At 44.9% G+C, this 25,046-nt stretch overlaps 1 protein-coding gene across 1 annotated transcript in view; it reads right to left on the bottom strand.

Annotated features, from left to right (window-relative positions):
* The window catches only part of LOC146042535 (cytoplasmic phosphatidylinositol transfer protein 1-like), a 146,880-nt gene extending 138,159 nt beyond the window's left edge, over positions 1–8,721 (bottom strand). Inside the window, exon 1 of the mRNA XM_083162587.1 lies at positions 8,111–8,721. Within this exon, the coding sequence (XP_083018713.1) occupies positions 8,111–8,158 (48 nt within the window). The 5' untranslated portion in view covers positions 8,159–8,721. The remainder of the gene's footprint in view (positions 1–8,110) is intronic.
* Between the last annotated feature and the right edge of the window lie 16,325 nt (positions 8,722–25,046).

Consider the following 25,046-nt stretch of genomic DNA (forward strand, 5'->3'; position numbering starts at 1 on the left):
GCCACACACACCCTGCGATGCTGAATAGACCCCCCAAAAAACGGGACGGTTCCGTGAAAAACGAGACAGTTGGGATGTATGGGTACACCATGATCTACCAGCATGTGATGGTCCGGGCACAGGGAAAGTTACAATTCAGCTGCAATTTGGGCTCTTTTAATACGATTACAGAAATCAATCACAGGAAAAGTGCCCAAATTGTAGGTGACTGACAGTGGGTGCAATGTGTGGTCCAGTACGCATCGCTCCGAGTCACCCCGGATGGAGAAGCAATCTGCAGGATTTCTTCTGGCAGGCTCAGCAGGGATTGCATGTGCTATATTGCTTGCAAAAGAACCACATGCGATATATTGCATTCATTCCTGGCGGCTTTAGGGAGCACTGTGTGCAAATTCTCTGAGGGGAAAAGTTGCCATTTAGGCTGTGGGTGGGCTTAGAGGGCGCTGCGGGGGCGGAGATGACCTGTGGAGGAGAGTCATGCTGTGGGGGAGTCAGACTGCAGAGGGGACACACACACACGACTGCTGCTGTGGATGCCAGCTGATACCACCGGTATTCTGGCTAAGCGGATATTATGGTACGGTGCCGGAACCAAGGATGATGGATTATTATAATTGTACCCGCTTCTAGCTGTAATTTTTCAGGCTGGGACTAAAAAATAAGGAAAATAAAGAATATATCTGCGCTAAAAATACCCCAAAATCAATATGGTAGCTCCCTGCAGCGGTTTTCAAAAGCAATGCTCAATCGTTAAGAACAACTAAATGAAAGACAAATATATAAAAACTGCACTGGGAACAGCCTTATTTATAACCTGGATTTAAAAAGTATTACATAAACTTACAGATAAGAAAAAAATTAAAAAATATTTTATTTATAAAAATAAAAAACTAACAAAAAAATTACAGTAGATTAGCAGCTTGAGGTGCCTTGTGAAAAAGTGTAAATAGTCCAGTTCTTTTTGTTTTGCTTTTTTAATGAAAAGCATACATAATTAGTAGCAGTTCCTTTGTTATGCTGGCCACACATCAGACCAACTTTCCTCCAACCATCCAACTAGTTGGTTGGATGGAATAAAAACCTGGTACTGGATGTTAGCAAATGTAGACAACTGTCACTCGGACAATGTAATGTAGTTGGACCTATTTGATTTAAACAATTTCACTGAATGCTTTTGTTCATTCTACTGAGTTTGTGAGCATTGTGCTTATTGGCATTTGCCCCCATACAGTACCAGATTTTCAGTCCAACCAACCAACTAGTTGGATGGTTGGAGGAAAGTTGGTCTGATGTGTGGCCAGCATTAGTATGAAAATAAAAAGTAAGTAGGCAAAAAGATGTTTTTTTCTTTTTTTTTTACATTTTAAAATGTAAAAAATATATATCATTAACAGTCTCTTCATTGTCTTTTCTGGCCAGATAATACATTCAGGTTATAATAAGGCTGTTCCCAGCGCAGTTTATATATATTGTGGGATTAAAAAATGTCTGTTATGAACGATATCTCTTTAAGTTATCTCTTTCCAAGCACTCATAAATATCCCCCTAAGAAACGGACTAAACTGCTAATAATTTATAATTGACTCCTCATTTCATACTATATAAAAAGTATGAAAATCTGCTGTACATGTTTTGGTACATTTTCCTGGAGCCATTTACAGGAAATTGTTATGCAACTATATAAACTGGGTCCAGAGCTTCTGAGCCCCATAGCAAAGGCACCTCCTGTACTCACTATAGCAGGAATAGACAAACTGTGGCCCAGCTGTTGTGAAACTACACATCCCAGCATGCCTTGCCATAATTTTAGCATTCCCTAATAGCAAAACTGTGGCAAGGCATGATGGGACTTGTAATTTTACAACAGCTTGAGGGCCATAGTTTGGCCATTTCTGCACTACGCCCATCGCCTGCCGGAGCCTGGGAGTCTTCCCATCTTTATTAATTGGACAGTGTTATAAAAGGCAACACCAGGATGTGCAGACTTGCTGGAGTCTCGCCCAAGCCTGCAGCTCACAGGCTATTGTATAATGCCCTTTAGGGAAGATGTATTAAGTCTTGTGGACAGATAAAGTAGTTGTCGAAAGCAAACATTTAATTAGCGGTCATTTCAAAGACCATACTAGATAATGAAGCTGTTTAATTGCTTTGCCAAACTTCTCTACTTTATCTCTCTCCAAGAGGTACATTTACAAAAGGTTGATTTGGTGTTTTTCTGTGCTATCCTGTGGATTTAGCAAATTAGAAGTTTACTAAAGTCAAAACCGATGGCAATCAGAAGTAAAACACGACTTGAGATGGCATAAGTAATAGAATTCCCAGATGTACTAAGATTTGTGTTGGTATACCTGATAGAACCCAGTGACATCTTGGGATGTGAAAATGTCTTCCATTTGTCTAAAATTATTAATGATGCAAATAAAAGGAGCACGACACAGGAGACCCAACTGTCCTGCTTTCCGCAGGAATGTCCTGTTTTTTGGGGGGAGGATCCCTCGTCCTGCCCAGGGCCGGTAGAAGGGGGAGGGGGTGTTTGGGAGTCCCCCCTGTCACCCTTGAATAGACGTCTACTCATGCTCCCTCAGAGGAAAAAACTGGGGTCTGGCCACTCCCTCTTCCCGCTAGGCCAAACCCCCAAAATTGTGTGTGCGCCTGCGGTACGCGCGAACTTTCCCCATTTTCTTAAATTTGGGAGGTATGAGCACAGACATACAGCAGTGATTTACAAATAGCTGAAAATGGGGTTTGGTGCCCCTACATTTCCTGTGTTTAGGCAGTTTGGGGTGTTTTTATAGGGAAATCTTGGTGACATAGGAAGTGTTTTCGAATTGAATTTGTTTGGGTACACACTATGGGCCTAATTCAGACCTGTTTGCAGACCTGTACGCAGCCTATCGAACAGGTCAGTGGGGCCCCACTAGCACGTGAAGAGATGTGTACAAGAACACATCCCCTTGCTTGCGGCCAACAAACAGTGCTGTCCGAAAATGGGGCGGGTGCTGATGTCAGCCAATCAGCTCCTACCTGCCATTTTTCAAGCACAGTCTGTGACATGACAGGTAGGAGCTGGCTGTTTATCACTCTCCATTTTATCACTTTTGAAGCTTAGCGCATCTGGCCCCTTAGCCGTTCTAATGCTAAGCCTAATGTGCATGCTCTGATATATCATTCACTCCATCCTACAGAAATAAAGCAACATGGAAGTTTCATAAGAACTATAGTGATGGAAATACTATTTTAGGTCACTTCCTGTGCACTTGTTAATGTTGCAACACATTTGTGACACATCCTCTGTAACGAATGCTGTGTGGACGTATGGCGCAGTGCCATACCAGCCACTATATACGAGAGAGCGAGGGTTCTGTTTCAGGCTAGTAGTGGCATGGTGCACTTTATGAAGAATGCCAGCAATGTTGCATGGACAGATCTTTCCTAGACTGTAAAACACGGGGCTCCTGTTACAGCGTCTACTGCAGCTATTGTTGTTCCCAGACCTATCTGTGGTCAATGTAAAGGAAAGAACTCACTATGAGACACCAGTGTGCTGTAATACATGTACTGTGTTTGATAATTCATCCACTTTGTTGTTATATACATCGCTGCAGCTGGATTACCCCTATGCAGTCTCTTGGGTTTCCTAACAAAATCATTATCAATGCGCACATTCTCCTTCTAAAGCTGGGCAAGCAAACTTTTGTTGTGTGTGAAATATATTAGTCATACGTCAAGCGGATCTACAGCTGCAGTAGACCTACAAGTCCCAGCATAGAATCCCATGAACCTCCACTTTTCCAATGGCTGTAGATAGACAAGTATACTACATACAAACATTTCTGTGTTCAAATGATTAAATGTGCATAATTCATCTAATACACAGGTTCTCAAAGTCGTTCCCCAGGACCCCACACAGTCCATGTTTTGCAGGTCTCCACACAGAATCAAGTGAAATAATTAGCTCCACCTGTGGATCTTTTAAAAAGTGTAATGAGTGCAGCTGTCAGGTGACCTAGAAAATGTGAACTGTGTGGGGTCCTGAGGACCAAGTTTGAGGGTTGCCGACCTTTCCGGGAGGCCGGAGGCGGGACCCGATTTTCGGGACCCTCCCGGCAATTCCGGGAGGGTAGGCAACCCTGAGGTACACCATACCTCCAAACTTCTGCTGATGTGAAATAGGTACACTCGCGTGGCGGAGCCGCACGCGCGCTTCAACTGGGGGTGTGTCCTAAGCGAATGAGTGTGTGACATATGCAAATGAGTAACTATTAGATACCCCCCCTCTGGGATGCTGAATAGACCCCCAAAAAACCGGGACAGTCCCGCGAAAAACGGGACAGTTGGGAGGTATGGGTACACCATGATTTACCAGCATGTGATGGTCCGGGCACATCAGGTGCCAGGGTGCCTGCAATTTGGGCTCTTTCAATGCGATTGCAGAAATCAATCACAGGAAAAGTGCCCAAATTGTAGGCGACTGATGCAATGTGTGGTCCAGTGCGCATCGCTCCGAGTCACCCCGGATGGAGAAGCAATCAGCGGACATCAGCTGCTTGCCCGCTTCCTGCACAGGGCACCCACAGATCTGAGACACCACAGAGGTACAGAGGTGTCTCAGATCTGCAAGCGCTGGAGAAACCATTCCATGGTTCCTGACCGGTGGCGTCTGGTGGACTAGCAAAGGCTGTGAAATTTGCAGCCTTGTGAGTCAACCAGCCTAACCTCCCTAACACAGACTGCAGCTGTGGAATTTCTAAGACGACACCTTCACATTTTCACCTGAGGGGCTGCAGAATGTATATTGGAGTGGGGGTGGAGGGCAGCAGCTGAAATTTTGCCTAGGGTGCCAATAAACCTTGCACCAGTCCTATTTAGTCGGACCGCAGGTTGTTTACACTGACCAAATCATTAGACTGTGAGGCTGTATCAGAAATGATTACACTGCTTGCACTACTATAAACATGTAGTGCATAGTGAGCAGGAATTGTGCCACAGTTTATCCTACAGGTATGCTGCAAAGATAAGAATATATATAAACAAGCGATCATGTGCTCAGAGACAACAAATGAGTGGCTGACTGATCTGCATTCATTTCAGTGTAGCCAGTCAGTGGCGGAACTTGTGGGTGGTGTATTTTAATACATCCCGCCACATGAGAGGAAGAGGGTGACAGGGGCAGCAGTGGGCCGCTTATACACTGCACCTGCTGCACCATTGGTAGTTCCGCCTCTGTAGCCAATTATGTTTGCTATTGTATTGATATTGTATCTGGGTGAAAGAAGTAATAAATTAGGTTGTACTTTATAGAGATAAACAGAAGAGATATGGAGGACTGCCACTTGTAGTTTACAGTAACAAAAGCGACAATTATTTTATCTTTCATTATTGAAACGTAAGCTGGGAATACACTGTAGTGATGTTGGGCCTCTTTGCCACTTTTTAACTACAAAACAATTATCATTGGGCTGGATTCAGGAATGGCTGCTAATGCATTCGCAATCCTGTGCGCAGCCTATGGCATGCAATGCTGCAGAGGGGAGTTTGTCCGCTACATTTTGTGGTGAGCAATGCAGTTTTAACGGGAACACATTGCCGCTTTGACCTCACTGAAAAGAGCCAGCGAGGTGGAAACGGCGAGTGAAGGGGAGGCAGTTGAATACTGACGCAAGCTATCGGCACTGCTCGCTGTCATAGCATTGAATACCGCCTATTGTGTAAAAGTATTCTAATGCTGTAGAATTCTGGAAATATATTGAGATGCCCAGAGACAGCAGCGCAAATCCATACAAACATGCAGTGCAGTTTCAGATTCTTCAATAATGGTCGTGGGAACTCAGACGGTAACACAGTGGTGTTGTAACCTGAGATATGCCCTGAAACTTTATTTCTGCCAATCCCCATTGTCCCCCCCACCAAACAGGCTCTAACTGTCAATCAACTTACAATTAAATCCTCACTGAGAATGACATCACTATAGCACCTTAGCACATGTGACCACATAACATGCCTGATAATCGCTCAATGTATACAACTCTAATGGGCCCCATACATCAGCAATCACAATTTATGGATTTCCAGATATTGGGATTTTTGGGCCAGATAAATGGATTTTACAATCTATCTGACTTTGCCCACACATTACAGATTTATTTCAGTGATCGGCAGATTTTTCCATCTAAAGATTGCATCTTCATATCTGGAAATTGCCCAATCGATTGCTGTTCATAATGTAAATAGATGAAGAAGACGAATTGGGAATGCCCACACATATAAAAAAGATCTGCAGATAATACCAGATTATTAACCATGTTTAAAAACCTGATTAAGCAATCGATTGGCGATTTTGATTGGGATTGCCAAAAGGGGGAGCCCACACATCTAAAATTGTAGCAATCATCTCCATATCTGAAAATTGTCACAATTAATTGCTGATGTATGGGGCCCTTAAGTCAGGCAGAATGTGACTGAAACTGAGCTAGGCTAAGGGGGGTATTCCGCCGATGCAGGTACGACTTTGTTAAAAAGTAAAATATGTATAGGTGAAAAACTGTCCAAAACAGCCACAGAGTTGACAAAAATACGTGGATCGGTGAGTAATTCGCCGATCCACGTTTTTTCCGACTGTGACGATTTTTCTGACAGTTGAAAATCGTCACTTTTATTGAACAGGTCAAATGTAAATTTGATCAAAACGCGATAAAAAGTGATTTTCCAACTTTCTGAAAAATTGGCACTATTTGAATACACTCTAAGATGTAAAATACTTTCCCAGTTCTTGAAGACAAGCCATGTACAAATGCCAAATGCTTTTTACCGTTCACAGTAAAAACTTACATTTTAAGGGTCACTTTTGACAGTTACATTAGCAATATGAAAAGTTCATATACAAGATGAAAATTTGTGGCAATTAGAAATAAGTGAAATTGTGTTGTCACTGGGATAATAGTCTCAAAGTTTTTGCGACACTAGCAGTCCACACCTGGATACAGGCTCAGAATAATGCTAAAATGACAACAGTTGACACATTCGGCCATCCGGAGTGCGTGTGGTAAAAAAGAAACGGGCAAAGGAAAATTTCTCCCAAAGAAACAGCCAATCAGCAGTTAGAAATTGCTGCCCCACTAGGTCTGAGGAAAAATTCTCAGTAAACAATATGTGATTGGAAGGGTCCCATTTCTGACACACTGACTAAACAGTGCTGGGAGTTCCGTAATAAGTGGATAGCCATACAGTGTGTTGCACAAACCATATATGCAGGATGACCTAGCTACTGTATGTTACACAATTACAAGACCAGCAATGTTGATGGTAACAATAATAATAACAGGAAATGTGAACAGACATTACAAAAGCAATGACTTTTCATGTGCACTGGGTGTTTTCCAAAAAGTTTGAGATTTTTGGTTCATTTTGCACCTCTCTACGGGCCATATTTATCAAACTTCAAAAAGTGATAAAGTGGAGAGTGAAAAACAGCCATCCAATCAGCTTCTAACTGCTGATTGGCTGGTTTTTATTTATCACTCTCCACTTTATAACTTTCTGAATCTTTATACATCTGTCCCTAAAAGTCATTAGACTGTGATGTTATAGTCTAGCATTCACCAACAGGCCAGCAGGATGACCCCTTGTATATATTCCTTAACTTGGATGATTGTCTTGCAAGTACAGATACCGCTTAAGACAGGTATTACTGACATGACTGGCAGATGCAGGGACACATCTGTATCACTGGCATCTATCTACAACAAGCACCAATATCTGCAGTCCCTGCAAAATCACTATCCACAAGCAGTACATACTGTAGTCACTATACAGTGTTCTCCCTACAGCATAATGCTGTCAGGTATTGGCAGAGAGAGAATGTAGATGTAGGCACACTTGCTTCCATACTAGCACATTGCTGCATGCAGATCATAAAAGGCTGATGCTTCCAGTATTATCCCAGCCACTGGAGTGTGCAGGACAGAAAGCAGCTCAGTGATACATTGTGTCATCATGCTGCCAGCTCTAACCCTGCATGTACTGAGCACTGAGCAGACACATTTGCAGAAAGAAGAAGCCACACCATCTGCAGTATACAGTGAATGAAGAAGAATAGCTGTGCCTGGCTTACCTCGTCCACTGTTAGGGGCATACAGATCCGGTACTCTTTCACCAGCATCCTGGGCCCAGCTCTGATTCTGCACTCAGAGAAAACTTTGCCAAGCTCTGTGAGTCTCCCTCACCTTGCAGTACTATATGTGCTGGCTCTCAGCAGCAGGGCTCCAGGCACACCTTTGCATGAAAGTGAAAAACTCCACCTACCACCACACACACACAAAGACACACACACAGACACACACACAAAATGTTAACTCATTGCTGGCTCAGTGCAATCCGTGGCTGGGGGCACAAGAATCCAGCTAACCTCACACCTACTGTGTACACAGCATAAGCTGCTGCTAGCAGTCCTGTCAGTGTTGTGTTCTCTTCCTCCCCCCTCCTTTCTCTCTCCCTCTCTCTCCCTCTCTCTCACTCTGTCTTCCTCTCTCGCTCTTTCTCTCTCCATCTCTGTTTCACTATACCTGTACTATCACTCCTCTAACTCTCTCTCTTTCTCACTCACTCTATCCCTCCTTCTATTTCCCCTTCACTCTCTCTACTACCTTTCCCCATCAGTGTTGCGTTCCTTTTTCCTCTATCCATCCCTCTCTCACTCCCTCTTTCTCTCTCCTCTCTCTCCCCCTCTCTCTTGCTCTCTATCTCTCCCCCTCTCTCGCTCTCTCCATACCACTGGCCTTATCTCCCCCTCTCTCTTTTCTGTTGTTCTTTTCCTATCTTACATATTACCCTCCTTCTCCATTTCATCATTCTATTTTCTGATTGATTTCCGACTTCTGCTTAAATGCTCATATTCTCCTGCATTATTTACTTGTATAGGGAGGAGCAGACACAAAATCAGTAAAGTGTATTACAGCTGCCAATCAAGCTCAGGTCATATTTGCAGAGCACATTTGTAGACTATTAGCATTGCTGAAGGTTAGTGTATTTATGGTTACAGAAGCGAATGAGACACTTGTCACAATGTGTAGACAGTGGCAACGTAACTTAAAGCCCCGTACACAAGAAGAGATATTGGCTAATGGACAATTTTGACTAAGCAATTTTAACTAGATGCACATGAGATTTTGGCTAGATGCATCGGGAGATTTTGAGGTACTTGTTTCCTAATACAGCGGCCAGATTTTTTACGTACGGCACCGTAGGGAAATCGCATCGCATGGGCCATTGTAGCAGCATGCGATGCAATTTTTTCATGTAATTTTTTTACAGCACAATATTGCATTGCATGGCATGTTCCGCAAAAACACATGCGATCGCATGCGATTTTATAGGGTGTGCGATGCAATGACATTAGGTATACAATAATATGATCGTATGTCCCAAAAATAGATTTAACGCACTCCCCGACTATCCACGCCACCCCAAAGCGTGGCGTGTGGTGGCGGAACGCGTCCTCTGACTTTTTCATTACCCCACTATCCACGTCGGCGTGGAGTTGATTTTCATATAGTGTGGCTAGCGCAGGGAGCCACTGAGCATGAAGCGTGGCACGCACAGCGTGCCCTGCGAGGGGACGCGGATAACTTTACATGTATTCCGCGTCCCCTCGCAGGGCTCGCTGCGCTTGCCACGCTTCGGGCTTGGTGGCTCACTGCACTCGCCACACTATATAAAATCAACTCCACGCTGACGTGGATAGTGGGGTAATGAAAAAGTTGGAGGACGCGTTCTGCCGCCCCTCGGGGGCTCGCTGCGCTCGCCACGCTTCGCATTTTATAGGGTGTGTGATGCCATGACATTAGGTATACAATCATATGATTGTATACCTAATGTCATGGCATCACACACCCTAAAAAATGACATGCGATTTTGCGGCAGATGCGATGCAATGGCCCGGGGCTGAGAGAGCAGTGAATAAATTACTTAGGAAAATAGCATCGCACATCGCATGGCCCTAAAATGGCCCATGCAATGCGATGCAATTTCACTACGCAGCATAGCCCACTAAGCATATTGCTTAGTGGGCGCCGTGCTAGGAAACAAGTACCGACTAAGCAGTACCGACTTTTGACTAAGCAGTTTTGTCTAACTAATGATAGTCTATGATCTAGTCAAAATTGCCTTGCCTGCAAAGTCAATCTATGCTAGGAGATACTGACTTAAGCGGGGCCGAGCATCAGTAGCTAAGCAGGAGAAACACTGGGAGATTTAAGACAAAATCTCTTGCCAAAATCCTGTATTTTTTCACACATGGCCTGTAACAGTGCTGCTTGGAGCTGATTGGCTGCTACTCTATCTCTGTCCATTTTATCTCTCTCCTAGGGCCAGATGTGTCAAGCTTCAAAAAAAGTGATAGAATGGAGTAATAAACAACTAGCCAATCAGCTCATAACTGCCATGTTGCAGGTCGAGTTAAATAATAAATGACAGTTAGGGTCTGATAGGCTGGATATTTATCATTCTACACTTTACACTTTTTGAAGCTTAATACATCTAGCCCCAAGATGGGTATGGTATGAGTTTCCGACAGTCAGGATTCCAACGGACGTTTCTGTAACATCAGAGTCCTGACTGTTAAGAGCCCAACAGGGGCATCAAGCACTTTGCGGGCTCGCTGCACACACCACACTGCAGGCTCAGTGGCGAGCTGTGCTTGCCACCTATTCTATTCTCCTTTTATGGGGGTCATGAACCCTCACGAGGGAAAACAGCCCGTGCAGGTCGGGATTCCGATGTCGGAGAAACAAACCTAGGAATCGCAACTATCAGTGAGCCACCCCCCCTAAAACTAGACCACTTTTAGGGGGAATTTTACTAAGGTGCGAGTTCTATTTTACATAGGATGTTGCTATGGGCAACCAATCAGATACTATCTGTTATCTTTTAGAAGGTGCTAAATAAATGAGTAGATTCCCATGTGAAATAGAACTCGCATCTTAGTAAATTTCCCCCTTAGTGTTTTTTGCCTTAGCAGAATATTGTGCATTTCCAACACCATTATAATACTGACAAGGCATTCCAGGGAGCGCTGCGTAGGGAGGGTACTCTGCTTCTGTGCATAATTACAAACAAGAACATTGTTCCTGCAGATTCTGTCTACAAAATGACATAATTATTGAATGCTTTTTATTTACACTGTGTGCCAATTAAATTAGAATCAAAACATAAAAATATTTTATAAATATATCTATACTGTGTATATATATATGAGTATAGATTAGAAGAAAAAAGATTTCATTCAGCTAGTAGAAAGAATTTCTTTACGGTCAGAACAGTCAAACTCTGGAACTCTCTTCCCAGAGAGGTGGTAACGGCTGGCTCATTAAATGCGTTCAAGGCAAAGTTGGACAAACATTTACTGGAGAAAAACATCCATGGGTACAAATAAGAAATATAATTTGTCTGTAAAATACCAGAACCTACCAAATCAGCAATGGATATCTATACCAGGTTGAACTAGATGGATGCAAGTCTTTTTTCAGCCTTACCTACTATGTAACTATGTAACTATGTATATATATTAAAATAATAAATATATATGTTTAGCATACAGTGTACAAAAACATGCACCAAATATTGAGTAATTAAAAAATATATTGTTTGCCCCAGCTCACTGAGTGGTATAAGTAACCAGTCTTGAATCAGTCTGTAGCACAATATCTAGATGCAGGGTGCGGCACCCCAAAAAAACAGCAGAAGCCAGAAAGCCCTGCACACTAAAGTGAAGAAACTGTAGTGTTAATACATATAAGTGATAGGAAGCCAAAGCTATATAAATAAAGAGTGAAAAATAGGATAACGTTTAATTAAAATATTAAAGAGATAGTGTTAAAGTGGAAAAAAAGGGACCCCCAATATTCAGAGAAGCCTTGACGAAGGCTTGGGGACATTTGTCCAATATCTCTGAATTCTATTATCATGTAGTGTTCAAGAATGATTACTAATACCATTCAGTGAGCTGGGGAAAACAATGTATTTTTTACTTACTCAGTATCCGGTGACATAAAAAAAAACAGGATTTGCTCCTGTTTGTCCACATATATTATGATTGGCAGCCACCAGCACTGGTTTTGCTTGGAACAATGACCATAAATAATATGAATTGATCTTGGTCCACCAACCCAAGGCACCCCTGCAAGTGTCCTGAGGCACCCCAGGGTGCCTAGGCACACAGTTTGGGAACCACTGAGCTATGGGGTTTACACAATGATTCTGCATAAACTATGGATTCTGCATAAACTTTCAGGGTGACATTCTATGGGATGAGATAAATGCGCGTTTTTTTTATCGCACCACTTCGCCCTTTTTCAAATCGCAAGATTGGCCCATTTTTCGCATATTTAATGAGATGCGAAAAACAGGCCAAATAGTGCGAATAGGTGCGAGGTGGTGCGATGTCTTTAGTCCTGAAAATGTGCGATTTTCATGTCTGAAAATCGCACGTTTGCAGGAAAGCGCAAATTAAAAAAAAATAACGAGCGCGGGGTCCCCCGCCAGAGCATAACCAGCCCCGGGCTCATTGAGCCGGTGCTGGTGACATAAAATCAGGGTCCCCGACAAATAGGGGTCCCCTTGATTTAATGAAACCAGCACCAGGCTCAAGGTCCGGCGCTGGTTCCCAAAATACGGGGGACAAAATGACTAGGGGTCCCCCGTATTTTAAGAACCAGCACCGGACCCAACCAGCCAGCAGGGTAATGCCACAGCCGGGGGACACTTATTATATAAGGTCCCGCGGCCAAAGCATTATCCCCGTGGCTGGTCAGCATGGGCAGGGGTCCTGGGGAAGTGGGGACCCCCCCAATGAAGGGGTCCCCCCCTCCAGGACTTACCAGCCCATGCTGAAAGTCCGGGGCTGTCCCCGATGCCCCTGGGCGGTGGGCATCGGGCTGATGTAAAGTGTAAAAAAAAGAAGATAAACTATTGTCTTATGCTGAAGAACTATGAGTCCCAGCAAGCCTACCCCGCATACTGGGACTTGGAGAACCACAAGTCCCAGCATGCGGGGCATTAAAGGGCCCGCTGGTACTTGTAGTTCCATAGTACAAGAAATAGTTAAATAAAACACACTGACACCCTGAAAAATAAAAGTTTAATACATACACAGCCCACACACACTGATACTTACCTACCTTGAGCCCGTAGGTCGGTCCCTGGATCCTGGGTCCGGGCTCCGGGGCTCCAGGGCAGAAGAGTCCGGTTCCGGGGCCTTGGTCCTGGTTCCGGGGTTGGTCCTGGGGTTCCGGGGCTCCAGGGCTGAAGAGTCCGGTTCCGGGGCCTTGGTCCTGGTTCCGTGGCTGGTCCGGGGTCCAGGATCCAATAAAGTCCACAGGGGTACCTGAGGAAGGACGCTCTTCCTTCCTTTTTATCTCCACAATATATTCGGATGCCATTCCTCTTTCTATTTTCTTAGTATTGTTTATATTATATTATGTTTATGCATTATATTATGTTTATGGAAATCCTACTCACCTGGTCCCCGGCGACGACATCGGCATCCTCTCCGGCAGACGCGCTGCTCCCGGCTGGTACCCGCTCTCGGACTGGAGAGGCGCAGAGATTTTCATCTTCGGCGCCTTTCCTCCGGATGATTCTATTGGCCGACTTTCTCGGCTCCTGATTGTCCGCTAGCCGGCCAATGGAATCATTCTGAGAAGAGGCGCGGAAGATGAAACATCTCTGCGCCTCTTCAGTCCGAGAGCGGGTACCACAGCAGCCGGGAGCAGCGCGTCTGCCGGAGAGGATGCCAATGTCGTCGCCGGGGACCAGGTGAGTAGGATTTCCTTCCTCAGGTACCCCTGTGGACTTCATCTGATCCTGGACCCCGGACCAGCCCCGGAACCAGGACCAAGGCCCCGGAACCGGACTCTTCTGCCCTGGAGCCCCGGAGCCCGGACCCAAGATCCAGGGACCGACCTACGGGCTCAAGGTAGGTAAGTATCAGTGTGTGTGGGCTGTGTATGTATTAAACTTTTATTTTTCAGGGTGTCAGTGTGTTTTATTTAACTATTTCTTGTACTATGGAACTACAAGTACCAGCGGGCCCTTTAATGCCCCGAATGTTGGGACTTGTGGTTCTCCAAGTCCCAGCATGCGGGGTAGGCTTGCTGGGACTCATAGTTCTTCAGCATAAGACAATAGTTTATCTTCTTTTTTTTACACTTTACATCAGCCCGATGCCCACCGCCCAGGGGCATCGGGTACAGCCCCGGACTTTCAGCATGGGCTGGTAAGTCCTGGAGGGGGGGACCCCTTCATTGGGGGGGTCCCCACTTCCCCAGGACCACTGCCCATGCTGACCAGCCACGGGGATAATGCTTTGGCCGTGGGACCTTATATAATAAGTGTCCCCCGGCTGTGGCATTACCCTGCTGGCTGGTTGGGTCCGGTGCTGGTTCTTAAAATACGGGGGACCCCTAGACATTTTGTCCCCCGTATTTTGGGAACCAGCGCCGGACCTTGAGCCTGGTGCTGGTTTCATTAAATCAAGGGGACCCCTATTTGTCGGGGACCCTGATTTTATGTCACCAGCACCGGCTCAATGAGCCCGGGGCTGGTTATGCTCTGGCGGGGGACCCCGCGCTCGTTTTTATTTTATTTTAACTGTTTATTTATTTTTTTACACCAGAAACCTGCACAGAACATTGCGATCTGTGCAGGGTTCTGGCTATTTCGCCCATCAGAACCTGGTCTTATTTTTGGGCGAATTATAGACACACTTTATACAAATCCCATACCATTAAATATGCGATTTGTATACTTTTCCATGTGAAAACATCTGGATGCGATGTGCTGCGAAAAGCAGCCATCGCATTTCCAGTGTGTCCAACTTGTTGGCAAAAATCGCACTTTTTTCACATTTTCGGAGCTCATTAAATATGCGAAAATGGAAAAAAATGCGATTTCGGCCATTTTTGCGAAAAAATTCGCAAAAGTCTATTTATCTCACCCCATAGAATGTCACCCTCAATGTTTTTTATCTTGCACACGAACCCAGTTTTGTCTTTTGTTGCACTGACTTTATGTGTTATGTCAGTCTGTGGGGACTGACGAATGATGTCTTGGATAATTGAATACTCCCCATTGGGTGTGGCTATTCCTGTGTATATCATTGTCATATAATTATTGCTCATAATATACTTCTGTACATTATGGGCAGCATATAACTACTTCATATGGGCATTACTAGTGACATTTAAGGGGGTAGGCAATCCTCCACCACTATTTCCGATAGGGGAAATAGCGGCGGGGCCCTATTCAATGCTGTCTTAACCGACAGCATGGAAGAGGGATCGCGGCAGAACGAGCCCGACTTTAAAAGCTGTTGGACCCATTCTGCCGATAACGGCCGTAGATTGTCGGGATTCTGGCCGCAGATCGACAAACCACGGCCATTTTAGTGGACACGCCCCCTCTTTGGAGATCGGCAGACGGGACATTGAATCCCATCTGCCGATTTGCTGTCGGGCAAACGGCCAGGATCACGGCTGTCAGGAGGGATTTTTCAAGTACATGCATGGCATATAACTACAGCTTCTCACATAATTCTGGCCATTACTGCTGGCATAATAATTAGAGATGTGTGGGTTCGGTTTTAACTCGGATTTACTCGGTTCTCAAAGCGGGATCTTATCGGCTATCGGCTGTCACATGTTTTGGATACAATGTTTTTTTTTCCTTCAAACACTCCTGCGTAAATACTACACCAGTGCAGCCTACAACACACAAGACCTTTACCCAAGGCCCCCAAAATAGCAGAAGAAAGAAAGATTGGTGTATAAGACGCTTAGGTGATACATTTAAAAAAAGGGGAAATTACTGTTCATGGTTTTTACACGCACAATATCTCTCCACAAGGGATACAGGGATTTCACATCCAAAGGAAATCGGTAAAGTTTTGTCCCACTCAGGGCTGCCACCAGGAATACTGATTTCCAGTCTGCCCCCCCCCCCCCCATGCCAGGCACCGTAGAGTTGCCCATGGCGGATGAGCTGTCAGTGCGGGAGCTAGATTTATTTGTACATACTGTATCTCGCAGTGTGTAGTGCTGGTGTGTGCGGACCCCCATGATCCCCCCTGATCTCCCCCCTCCCTTCACTTACCGCCCGACTCAGCAGGTCCCAAAGCACAGACTGGATTATTCAATGCAGGACGCCGGCAGCCAATTGAAATGCAGCACTGGCTGGTGAGCCAATCAGAGCTCATGTACCGGCAGCTGCTCTGATTGGCTAATGTTACACAAGCTCTGATTGGCTCAAAAGCTGTGCAGCATTTTAATTGGACGCTGGTGTGCTGCATTGAAGAAGCATGTGCTTCGGGACCTGCTGAGTCCCGAGGACCGAGCGAAGTGCAGGCAGCACAGTGGACGGTTGTGGTGGGCAAAATGAGCTGGCCGGGCCCTTCCAGAGGCCGGGGCCTGGGACAGCTGTACCCACAGCACCCCCTGTCAGCGGCCCTGGTCCCACTTATATCTGCTGCAGGAGGGGTAGGTCACCCAGGTCAGCAAACATGCTTATCCCAATGGCCACATAATCATTTTACATTGAAGATGTTGTTTTGTAGTGACAGGCACAATCATTAAGTACATTATGATTGTGCCCTCCCCACCCCCTGTCATTTAGAAGTTGTTGTTTTTCTGCAGCGCGTGCAGCTATTACATGGGGACGGGGTCAGCAGAGATCTCTGTGTTTCTTCCTACAGTATATGTGAGGAGAGCGGCCGTCTACAAACTCCAATGCCAGAAGCAAATCCCCAGCACTATGCGGCACAGTCAGGGCCCCGCTCTCTGCTCCCTTATTACTCAAGGGTGCGGAGAGCAAGGTATTGTATATGTGAAGTTCTGGAGATTTGTTCACGGTGTTAGAGTTTGCCCATGGCCGCTCACCTCACATATATCAGAAACCGCCGCTGACCCCAGTGGCATAACTATGGGCCCTGGGGGCTTGGGGGGCAATTTCCCCTGCTCCCCCGCTTTGCAGGTGTTGCTGCTCGGCAACTTCTGCAAAGCAGGGGAGGCCTCAGACAGGAAAGGCACTCTCCCTGCTTCGCATGAAGAGTGGTGATCCACAATCCGCGCTGCCCGACTGTCCACCCAAGCAGGAGCCTCACAACCTCCCACCGAATCCCATTCCTTTGATGCTGCAGCAGTCTCCCCGCTAGCAGCATCGGGTACTCCAACACCAGAGATCCCAGGGATGGCAGCAGCAGCCAGCCTGCCTAGCAGTTCCATGGCCAGGCAGTAGCATTGGTAAGAAGCACTTATGTTGAAATTATAATGTACTGTATGTGGGTGTGGGATGTATATATGTGTGGAGGTGGGCTATAGCACTTTAAGGAATTTCGTCACTCACTTACCCATTCCAAATGTAAAATAATCGATCACATCCCTCCACTTGCCAGAGGGGGTGATCGACACAAACTGTTGACACAACGCGAGTCTGAGTGGATCTACAAATTGAACGCTTTGGCCCCTAACGGACTTAATGAAAAAATCTCTTGGGGAGCGTTCATGTAATACTTGCTGTCAGCATCACCTGATCCCGCCCTGTAAACACTGGATTGCAGTCTGACATTATTTATGATATACATTATGCATGATGCCTTTATTGACCTATGACACACTGGTGTCTGCGCTAACTCTGTGATCCATTTTACTGCATGTTTTTTAACTTTTATTCTCATTAACTCTACACATCGTCTACTTAACACTGTCACTCATTTTATATATGCCATGAATGTTTATTGCACATATCGTTTTTCACACTCCTTCCAACCCTTTTCTCAGGTTGGTCTTCTATTGCTACATCCTAGCGCAGGACAGCTGATCGCTACACGGGGTGCCGTGACCCGGATAGCGCAGCAGACAGGAGGCGGACCCCATGAATGGAGAAGTCTGACGTCACTGTAAGCTGGCACCGGCTACACACCCCCGGAAGTACAGCATCCAGACGCCGTAACACACATGCTGGTTTGACCACACAGGCATATAAGGTACCCTGGTTATGGCATTCTGTTCTTTCCTTTGCACAGCACTGTATGCACTTTATGTCCGTCCTGACGAAAAGGCTGAGGCCTTGAAACGTTGACGACCATGTTTTGATTATCTTTGCACTATAAACGTGTATTTACAAAAATCCGGAGAGTGCCACTCATTTCTTCTTGAGGTTCGCCCCAGGAGAATATTGCCACTATATATATACGTGATTACGTTCAATCATCCCTTTACAGGCCGAAAAATCCCCATACATTATCGACTGACTTGTACATCCCGCTACGTGATATACCTGATTTCCTGCCCCTGTTCCCTTCCCTATATTGGAAAAACTGAATGCCAGTTTAAGGAAAGGATGGCTGCCCACCGTTCAGCCATCAAGGCAGCCATCAAGAAGGGTGACAGTGAACAGCCTGTGGCAAGACACTTTGCCCAGGCTAAACACAGCATCACTGCCATCAGGTATATCATTATAGACCAGGTCCCTCCATTAAAACACGGAGGGGATAGAAATTTGAAGCTTCTTCAGTTGGAATCCAAATGGATTGAGAGATTGGGCACATTGGCACCCAGAGGCCTCAACGAAACGTTGGGGTTACATGCATTCTTGTAGGGACCCTCACAGAGACAGAAGGCTGTCCACACTGTCACCATATGTACCCTAGTTGTCCTATGGACATTACTTGTATATCATCTCATTTCATAGCCTGAGAGCTTTCCATGCGTATGACTTACAGACCATTCCATTCTACAACCTGTGAGCCTCAGTCTAATAGTCCCACGACACGATGATGGTCGACACAGACCTGCTATAGGGTGGAGATGCCAATTAATAGCCTTTGTAGTCTCAGTGTTACATCTGAGCGTACTGGCTAGTCGTCCATCGGTATATTTTCAGTTCACACAGATCAGTCTGTTGCTGAGTCCGCTTAACTGAGCACACCGTCCCAGTACCCATTAATGTTTTGAAACACTAAAGCCGTTGGTTGTCACATGTGCCCAGTTTATCATCTATTGGAGCCAATGTACGCTGTAACTTTTAACATTGTTTTTAATGCATTTCTTACACTATTACCTTGTATTGCATCTATATCCGATGCATCTTACACCTATGCATATGATTGATCATGTATTATTCGTTTTATCACTGTATCTATATTACTCTTTGTAACACGCGATTTGTTTATTTGGTTGCTAGGCAACATGTTGTGGAAATGTGATGACGCAGTTCCTGAGCGCCCTACCTTACGGCGGCGTCCGGAAGCAGCGTCTGCCACATGATGTATCACTGTTTCTCTATATAGGGGTAAGTTACACACTGTTTTTTATTCTGCCATTTCTTGATAAAAGTGCACGGGCACTGAAACGTTGAAAGTTTAAACCTTTGGCATTTGTCGTCATTTTCGTGAAGTCTGAGAGTGCCGCCGTGAGCTACCACCCTATATATATATATATATATATAAATATATATCCTTATTTATCCAATGCACTCACAGTTTTAGTGGATTCCAAGGGCGGTGCTCCCATCCGGCACCTAGCAGTTGCTAAGTCCAATTTGTATAATCCAAGGGTCCAGGGCACTCACCTAACTAATAGTCTGCAACAAAAGACCTTTATTTTCTCATTTCTGAGAGTAACCGACGTTTCGGACCATACAAGGTCCTTAATCTTTGCAGCAAATCCAGCACACAAGCACAACTGGCCTCATATGACATAGGTCTCACTTATATAGGGCTTTAATCACACATCTAACAATCACCTGCATCCACAAGAAGTTCATTAAACTCATATAGGTATCCATCAGCGTTTTACTTCAGTGGAGCGCACAGTACTTCCGGTATCCCCGGCTTGAACGGAACAGTAACCATAGCAACCCTTGTACACAACCTAGTGCACGTCTCTACAATAATGCGCATCGTCACTTGTCACTGATCAAGGTGAAACATTCACTTATATCGCTGACTGCTGCTATTAATGGGAAACTAGTTAGTCCCCACAATAATGTTGTTATTTATAACGCATATGATGGAGGGGAGTTCCCCTGTTTTGAAAAAAAAAATTTGGTAATCAATACCGCATGCGCATGTGTGCTAGATCAATAGCGCATCATACTATATTGTAAATATATATGGGGGAATTATTTCTCTATAGATACCATAGGATTTTAATGAGTGGTACACACTAATATGTCAGTGTATGTCCACACATATACTATCACAATCATGTACTCCCATGCTGCATAGGTGAGCGATACATCGATTGATTTTTTTAGATGTCACCGTCTATAAAACTGGCACCAACATTGGGACTAAGTTATATAAAAAATCATCTGATCGAAATTCTTTGTTGCATTACACAAGTTACCACCCTACAAGTCTAAAAGAAGGATTACCTGTGTCACAGTTACTCAGGGTACTACGCACAAATTCCGATGATGCACGAATACAGACCGGTGAGATGCAATAAAAATTCTTGGACAGGGGTTACTCACCTGACATCGTCCAAAAAAGTCTGCGAAGAACAAATAACATCCAACATATGCAGGATTCTCGCTCAGAAAAAAAGACCATGGATCGAATGATCATCACCACTACACATGATACCCGTGCTTCCTTGTTTAGGAAAAGCATTAATAAACATTGGGATATAGTGGCTACTGATCCTAAGCTGAAGCTTAACAACAAAAAATATCCAATGATTGCATATCGCCGTGGACAGAACATATGGGATATGCTTATGAGACCGATGTTGTACTTCAAAAATGATGCGTGTAACCAATGGTTGAGACCCACGCGAATGGGGTGTTATAGGTGCACTGGATGCACCACGTGTCAATCCATGAACACTGGTGAATTCTTTAACCATCCACATAATGGACAAAAGATGAAGATCAGACATAGATTGACAGACCATGTAATTTACTTGCTCAAATGTCCATGCGGATTGACCTATGTAGGAAAGACAATCTGTTCTTTTAAAGAACGTATGGCCAACCACCGGTCAAACATAAGAGCTGCCCTGACTACTAAAACCACAGATAAACCGGTGGCAAAACATTTTTTGTCCAAACAACATGCTCTCTCATCCCTGAGAAGCATGATCATTGATCAGGTTCCCATCCAAGAGAGGGGTGGAGATCGGGCGCGATTGCTATTACAAAAGAAGGCCCGATGGATACACTCCTTGGATACAATCAACCCTAGGGGTTTGAATGAGTATAATTCGTTGAGGTGCTTTTTATGACATTATGAGATTGGCGGATTGATTAGGCCCAGATTCTCTAAGCTTCAAAAGTGATAAAATGGAGAGTTATAAACAGCCAGCCAATCAGCTCCTACCTGCCATGTCACAGACTGTGTTTGAAAAATGTCAGACAGGAGCTGATTGGCTGGCTGTGAATCACTCTCCATTTTATCACTTTTGAAGCTTAGAGAATCTGGCCCGCTAAGAGTTGACCACCAGTAATAGAGTGACCAACCATTGTTGCATGGTGCATTGAATAACCCCCATAAGAGATCTTTGTATATTTGTCATGACCACCATGGCTGCTTCCCAGTGCCCCTGTGCTGTGCCTAGCCCTAAGACTTATATCAGCGTGTCTCCTGCCACAGCGCTCACCTCCGCTCCTGTTCCTTATGCTGGTGGTGTGCATACTCTCGCACTGTCACCACAAGGTGACAGTGGTGGCGTGTACTCCGTTGCCATGCAGGGTCTGGGTGGCGTCAGATATGAGCCGCCATGACAGGTCTGTGTTTGGTTTGGTCTCTGGCTGGAATCACCGGCAGCAGCGCATGTGCACACAATCCCCGCCGGCTGGTTACTGTCGCCTCCGCTGGCGACGGCCATCTTTTGGAATCCATCAGCATATACTGTGCGGCTCCACCTAGTGCTGTCAAACAGCCATCCAATCGCCGCACAGCTCACCCTTCAAGTACTGACTTGCCGGGCAAGACCGGCAGTCAGTACAATGATGTCCATCCCTATACATCATTGTTCACTCCTGGCTGCCTGTAGCATTCACTACAGTTCCTGCGCCTCCGGTGAAGTCATCCTCTACTCCTGCTGATCGTCTCACTGCTATACCTGTGTACCACGGAACCTGCTGCTGCCTAAACGGACTGGATAAGGTTAGCCCCCAAAGGGGTATTATCTTTCTCCTCACTCCTGATGGTTATTCTTTACGGTTATTTCTGGTTCTGCAGCCACGATCCTATTCAGCAAGGTCATTCGGACTTCATCATCATATCCTCATTCAATTCTCCAATTCTTTACTCAACCATCCAATTTTCATCCAACCATCCAATTATTCTTCCAATCATCCAATCTTCATCCAATCATCCAATTATTCTTCCAATCATCCAATCTTCATCCAACCATCCAATTATTCTTCCAATCATCCACTCTTCATTCAACCATCCAATTATTATTACAATCATCCAATCCTCATCCAATTATTCAAGTCTTCATCCAATCATCCAATTCTTCAACCAATCCTTCAATACTTCTTTCAATTGCCAAGCATCTTCAACTTCTTCAATAAAGTATTGTATATTATTGAATTTTATCACACCAGAAACGACAGTATTATTATTGTGCCATTATTTACAACCTGTACCGCAGTATCTTCATTAAATAAGGTTTTACTTTATCTCATTGCTTCACTCCCTTCTGTCGTTAATGCAACAACCTTATATTAAAGCACCCAGCCTCCATTACACTCCAGCTGGTGCTTCACGAAACGTGACAGTTTGTACTGACTCCATGGATCCAGCATCAGGTCAGGAGCGAGTAACTGCTCCAGTACAACAACTGGCGGCTCGTCTGGATTAACAGGAGGCTGCTCAGGAGCAAGTCATTCATGCCCTCCAGGGCCTGACAAAAAGACTGGACACTCTTCAAACAACTTTGCAAAAGGGCCAAGGGTCAATAGTTACACATGTGCCATCGCCTAGACCCAGGTCCCCAACGACAGGAGTCACTGCTCATCTACAACTTCCTACACCAACTAAGTTTGATGGCAATCCAAAAAAACTGTAGAGGTTTCATTAACCAATGGGAAATTAATTTTGAGCTGCAGTCTTCATATTTCCCTACTGAGCGAACCAAGGTAGCTTATGTGATATCTCTCCGTACTGGCTCCGCTCTCAATTGGGCATCCCCCTGTGGGAAAAAGCAGATCCCTTCTAGCAGATTATGCTAGTTTTATCTCCACGTTTAAAATCATCTTCGACGAACCAGGTCGACTCAGTTCAGCTGCAACGGAAATTCTACGCCTACATCAAGGATCTAGGACAGTAGGCCAATATATAATTCAGTTTAAAATCCTGGCAGCTGAATTAGCCTGGAATGAAGAGGCCTCTCTTGTGGCCTTTATGAATGGACTCTCAGATAAAATTAAAGATGAACTTGCGGCAAGAGATCTGCCTTCCAGACTAGAGGATCTGATATCTCTCTGTACTAAAATTGATCTGAGGCTCAGAGAGAGAAATCAAGAGAGAAATTGAATCACTCCTAGTCCAGCTTTTCAAGCATCTAAATCTACTTCATTACCAGCGGAGGAACCAATGTAGGTCAACCGCTTTAAATTGACTCCAGCTGAGCGTAAACGTCATCATGACGAACGCCTTTGTCTTTATTGTGCTGATCCCCAGCATGCCATCGATTCCTGTCCTAAGAAGCCGGGAAACGCCAGAACCTAACCTGTAAGAGAGAGGGCAGGTTAGGGGTTGTTATCACCTCTCCAAATAACAAAGACTGTATTCTGCAAGTTTCTTTACAAGTTAAACATAAGTTCAGACAGTTGCCAGCTCTTCTCAACTCAGGAGCAGCAGAAAGTTTCATCACCACTGATGTTGTCAAACGTTGGCCTCTACCTACCACCCCCCTTCAGCGCCCAGTGTACCTTACCGCAGTGGATGGGAGTCATATATTAGGAGAGACTGTCACTTTAAAAACTCATCCTTTAACTCTGCAAATTGGACTACATGTTGAAAAAATACAGTTCTTTGTCATTCCCAAATCCTCCTACCCAAGGGTCTCCCCTGGCTACGTACCCATAATCCCAGTATCAGTTGGGTAACGTCCCAGGTTCAAACTTGGGGTGCCACCTGTACCAAATCATGTCTCAAATCTATGGCACCCACACGTCAAGTCTCCCTTCAGATTCCAGAAGGGTTACCTACCCCATATCAAGAATTTTCCGATGTATTTTGTAAAAAGGCTACTGACAAATTACCTCCTCATCATCCGTGGGACTGCTCTACCAGGGAAAAATCCTCCTCGGGGTCACACTTACCCTTTGTCATTGCCTAAGACTCAAGCTATGTCCGATTATATCGAAGAAAATCTAGCCAAAGGGTTTATCCGCCCCTCATTTTCGCCTGCCGGAGCTGGTTTCTTTTTTGTAAATAAAAAGGATGGAGGGTTACGGCCCTGCATCGACTATCGAGGTTTAAATGAAATTACCATTAAAAATCGTTACCCGCTGCCACTCATCACAGAACTTTTTGATAGAATCAAAGGGGCAACCATCTTTTCAAAGTTAGATCTTCGCGGAGCTTACAATTTCATTCACATTCGTGAGGGAGATGAGTGGAAGACCGCTTTTAATACAAGAGATGGACACTATGAATATCTTGTCATGCCTTTTGATCTAAGTAATACCACAGCGGTTTTTCAGTCTTATATGAACGAACTGTTCCGTGATCTTCTATACAAACATGTGGTAGTCTACCTCGACGATATCTTGATATTTGCCAACAATCTTCAAAAACATCGAGAAATTGTCAAAGAAGTACTCTTTCACCTCAGAAAGAACTTCTTTTTCTGTAAACTGGAAAAATGAATTTTTGAGGTCTCATCCATACCCTTCTTAGGGTACATTGTATCTGGCTCTGGTCTGGAAATGGATCCAGCTAAAGTGGAAGCAATCCAGTCGTGGCCCCGTCCTCATACTCTCCGAGGGGTCCAAAGGTTCCTTGGATTTGCAAATTATTATAGAAAATTCATCAAAGG

Source organism: Crinia signifera, chromosome 19 (assembly GCF_055691185.1).
Source record: "Crinia signifera chromosome 19, ASM5569118v1, whole genome shotgun sequence".
Lineage (NCBI taxonomy): Eukaryota > Metazoa > Chordata > Amphibia > Anura > Myobatrachidae > Crinia > Crinia signifera.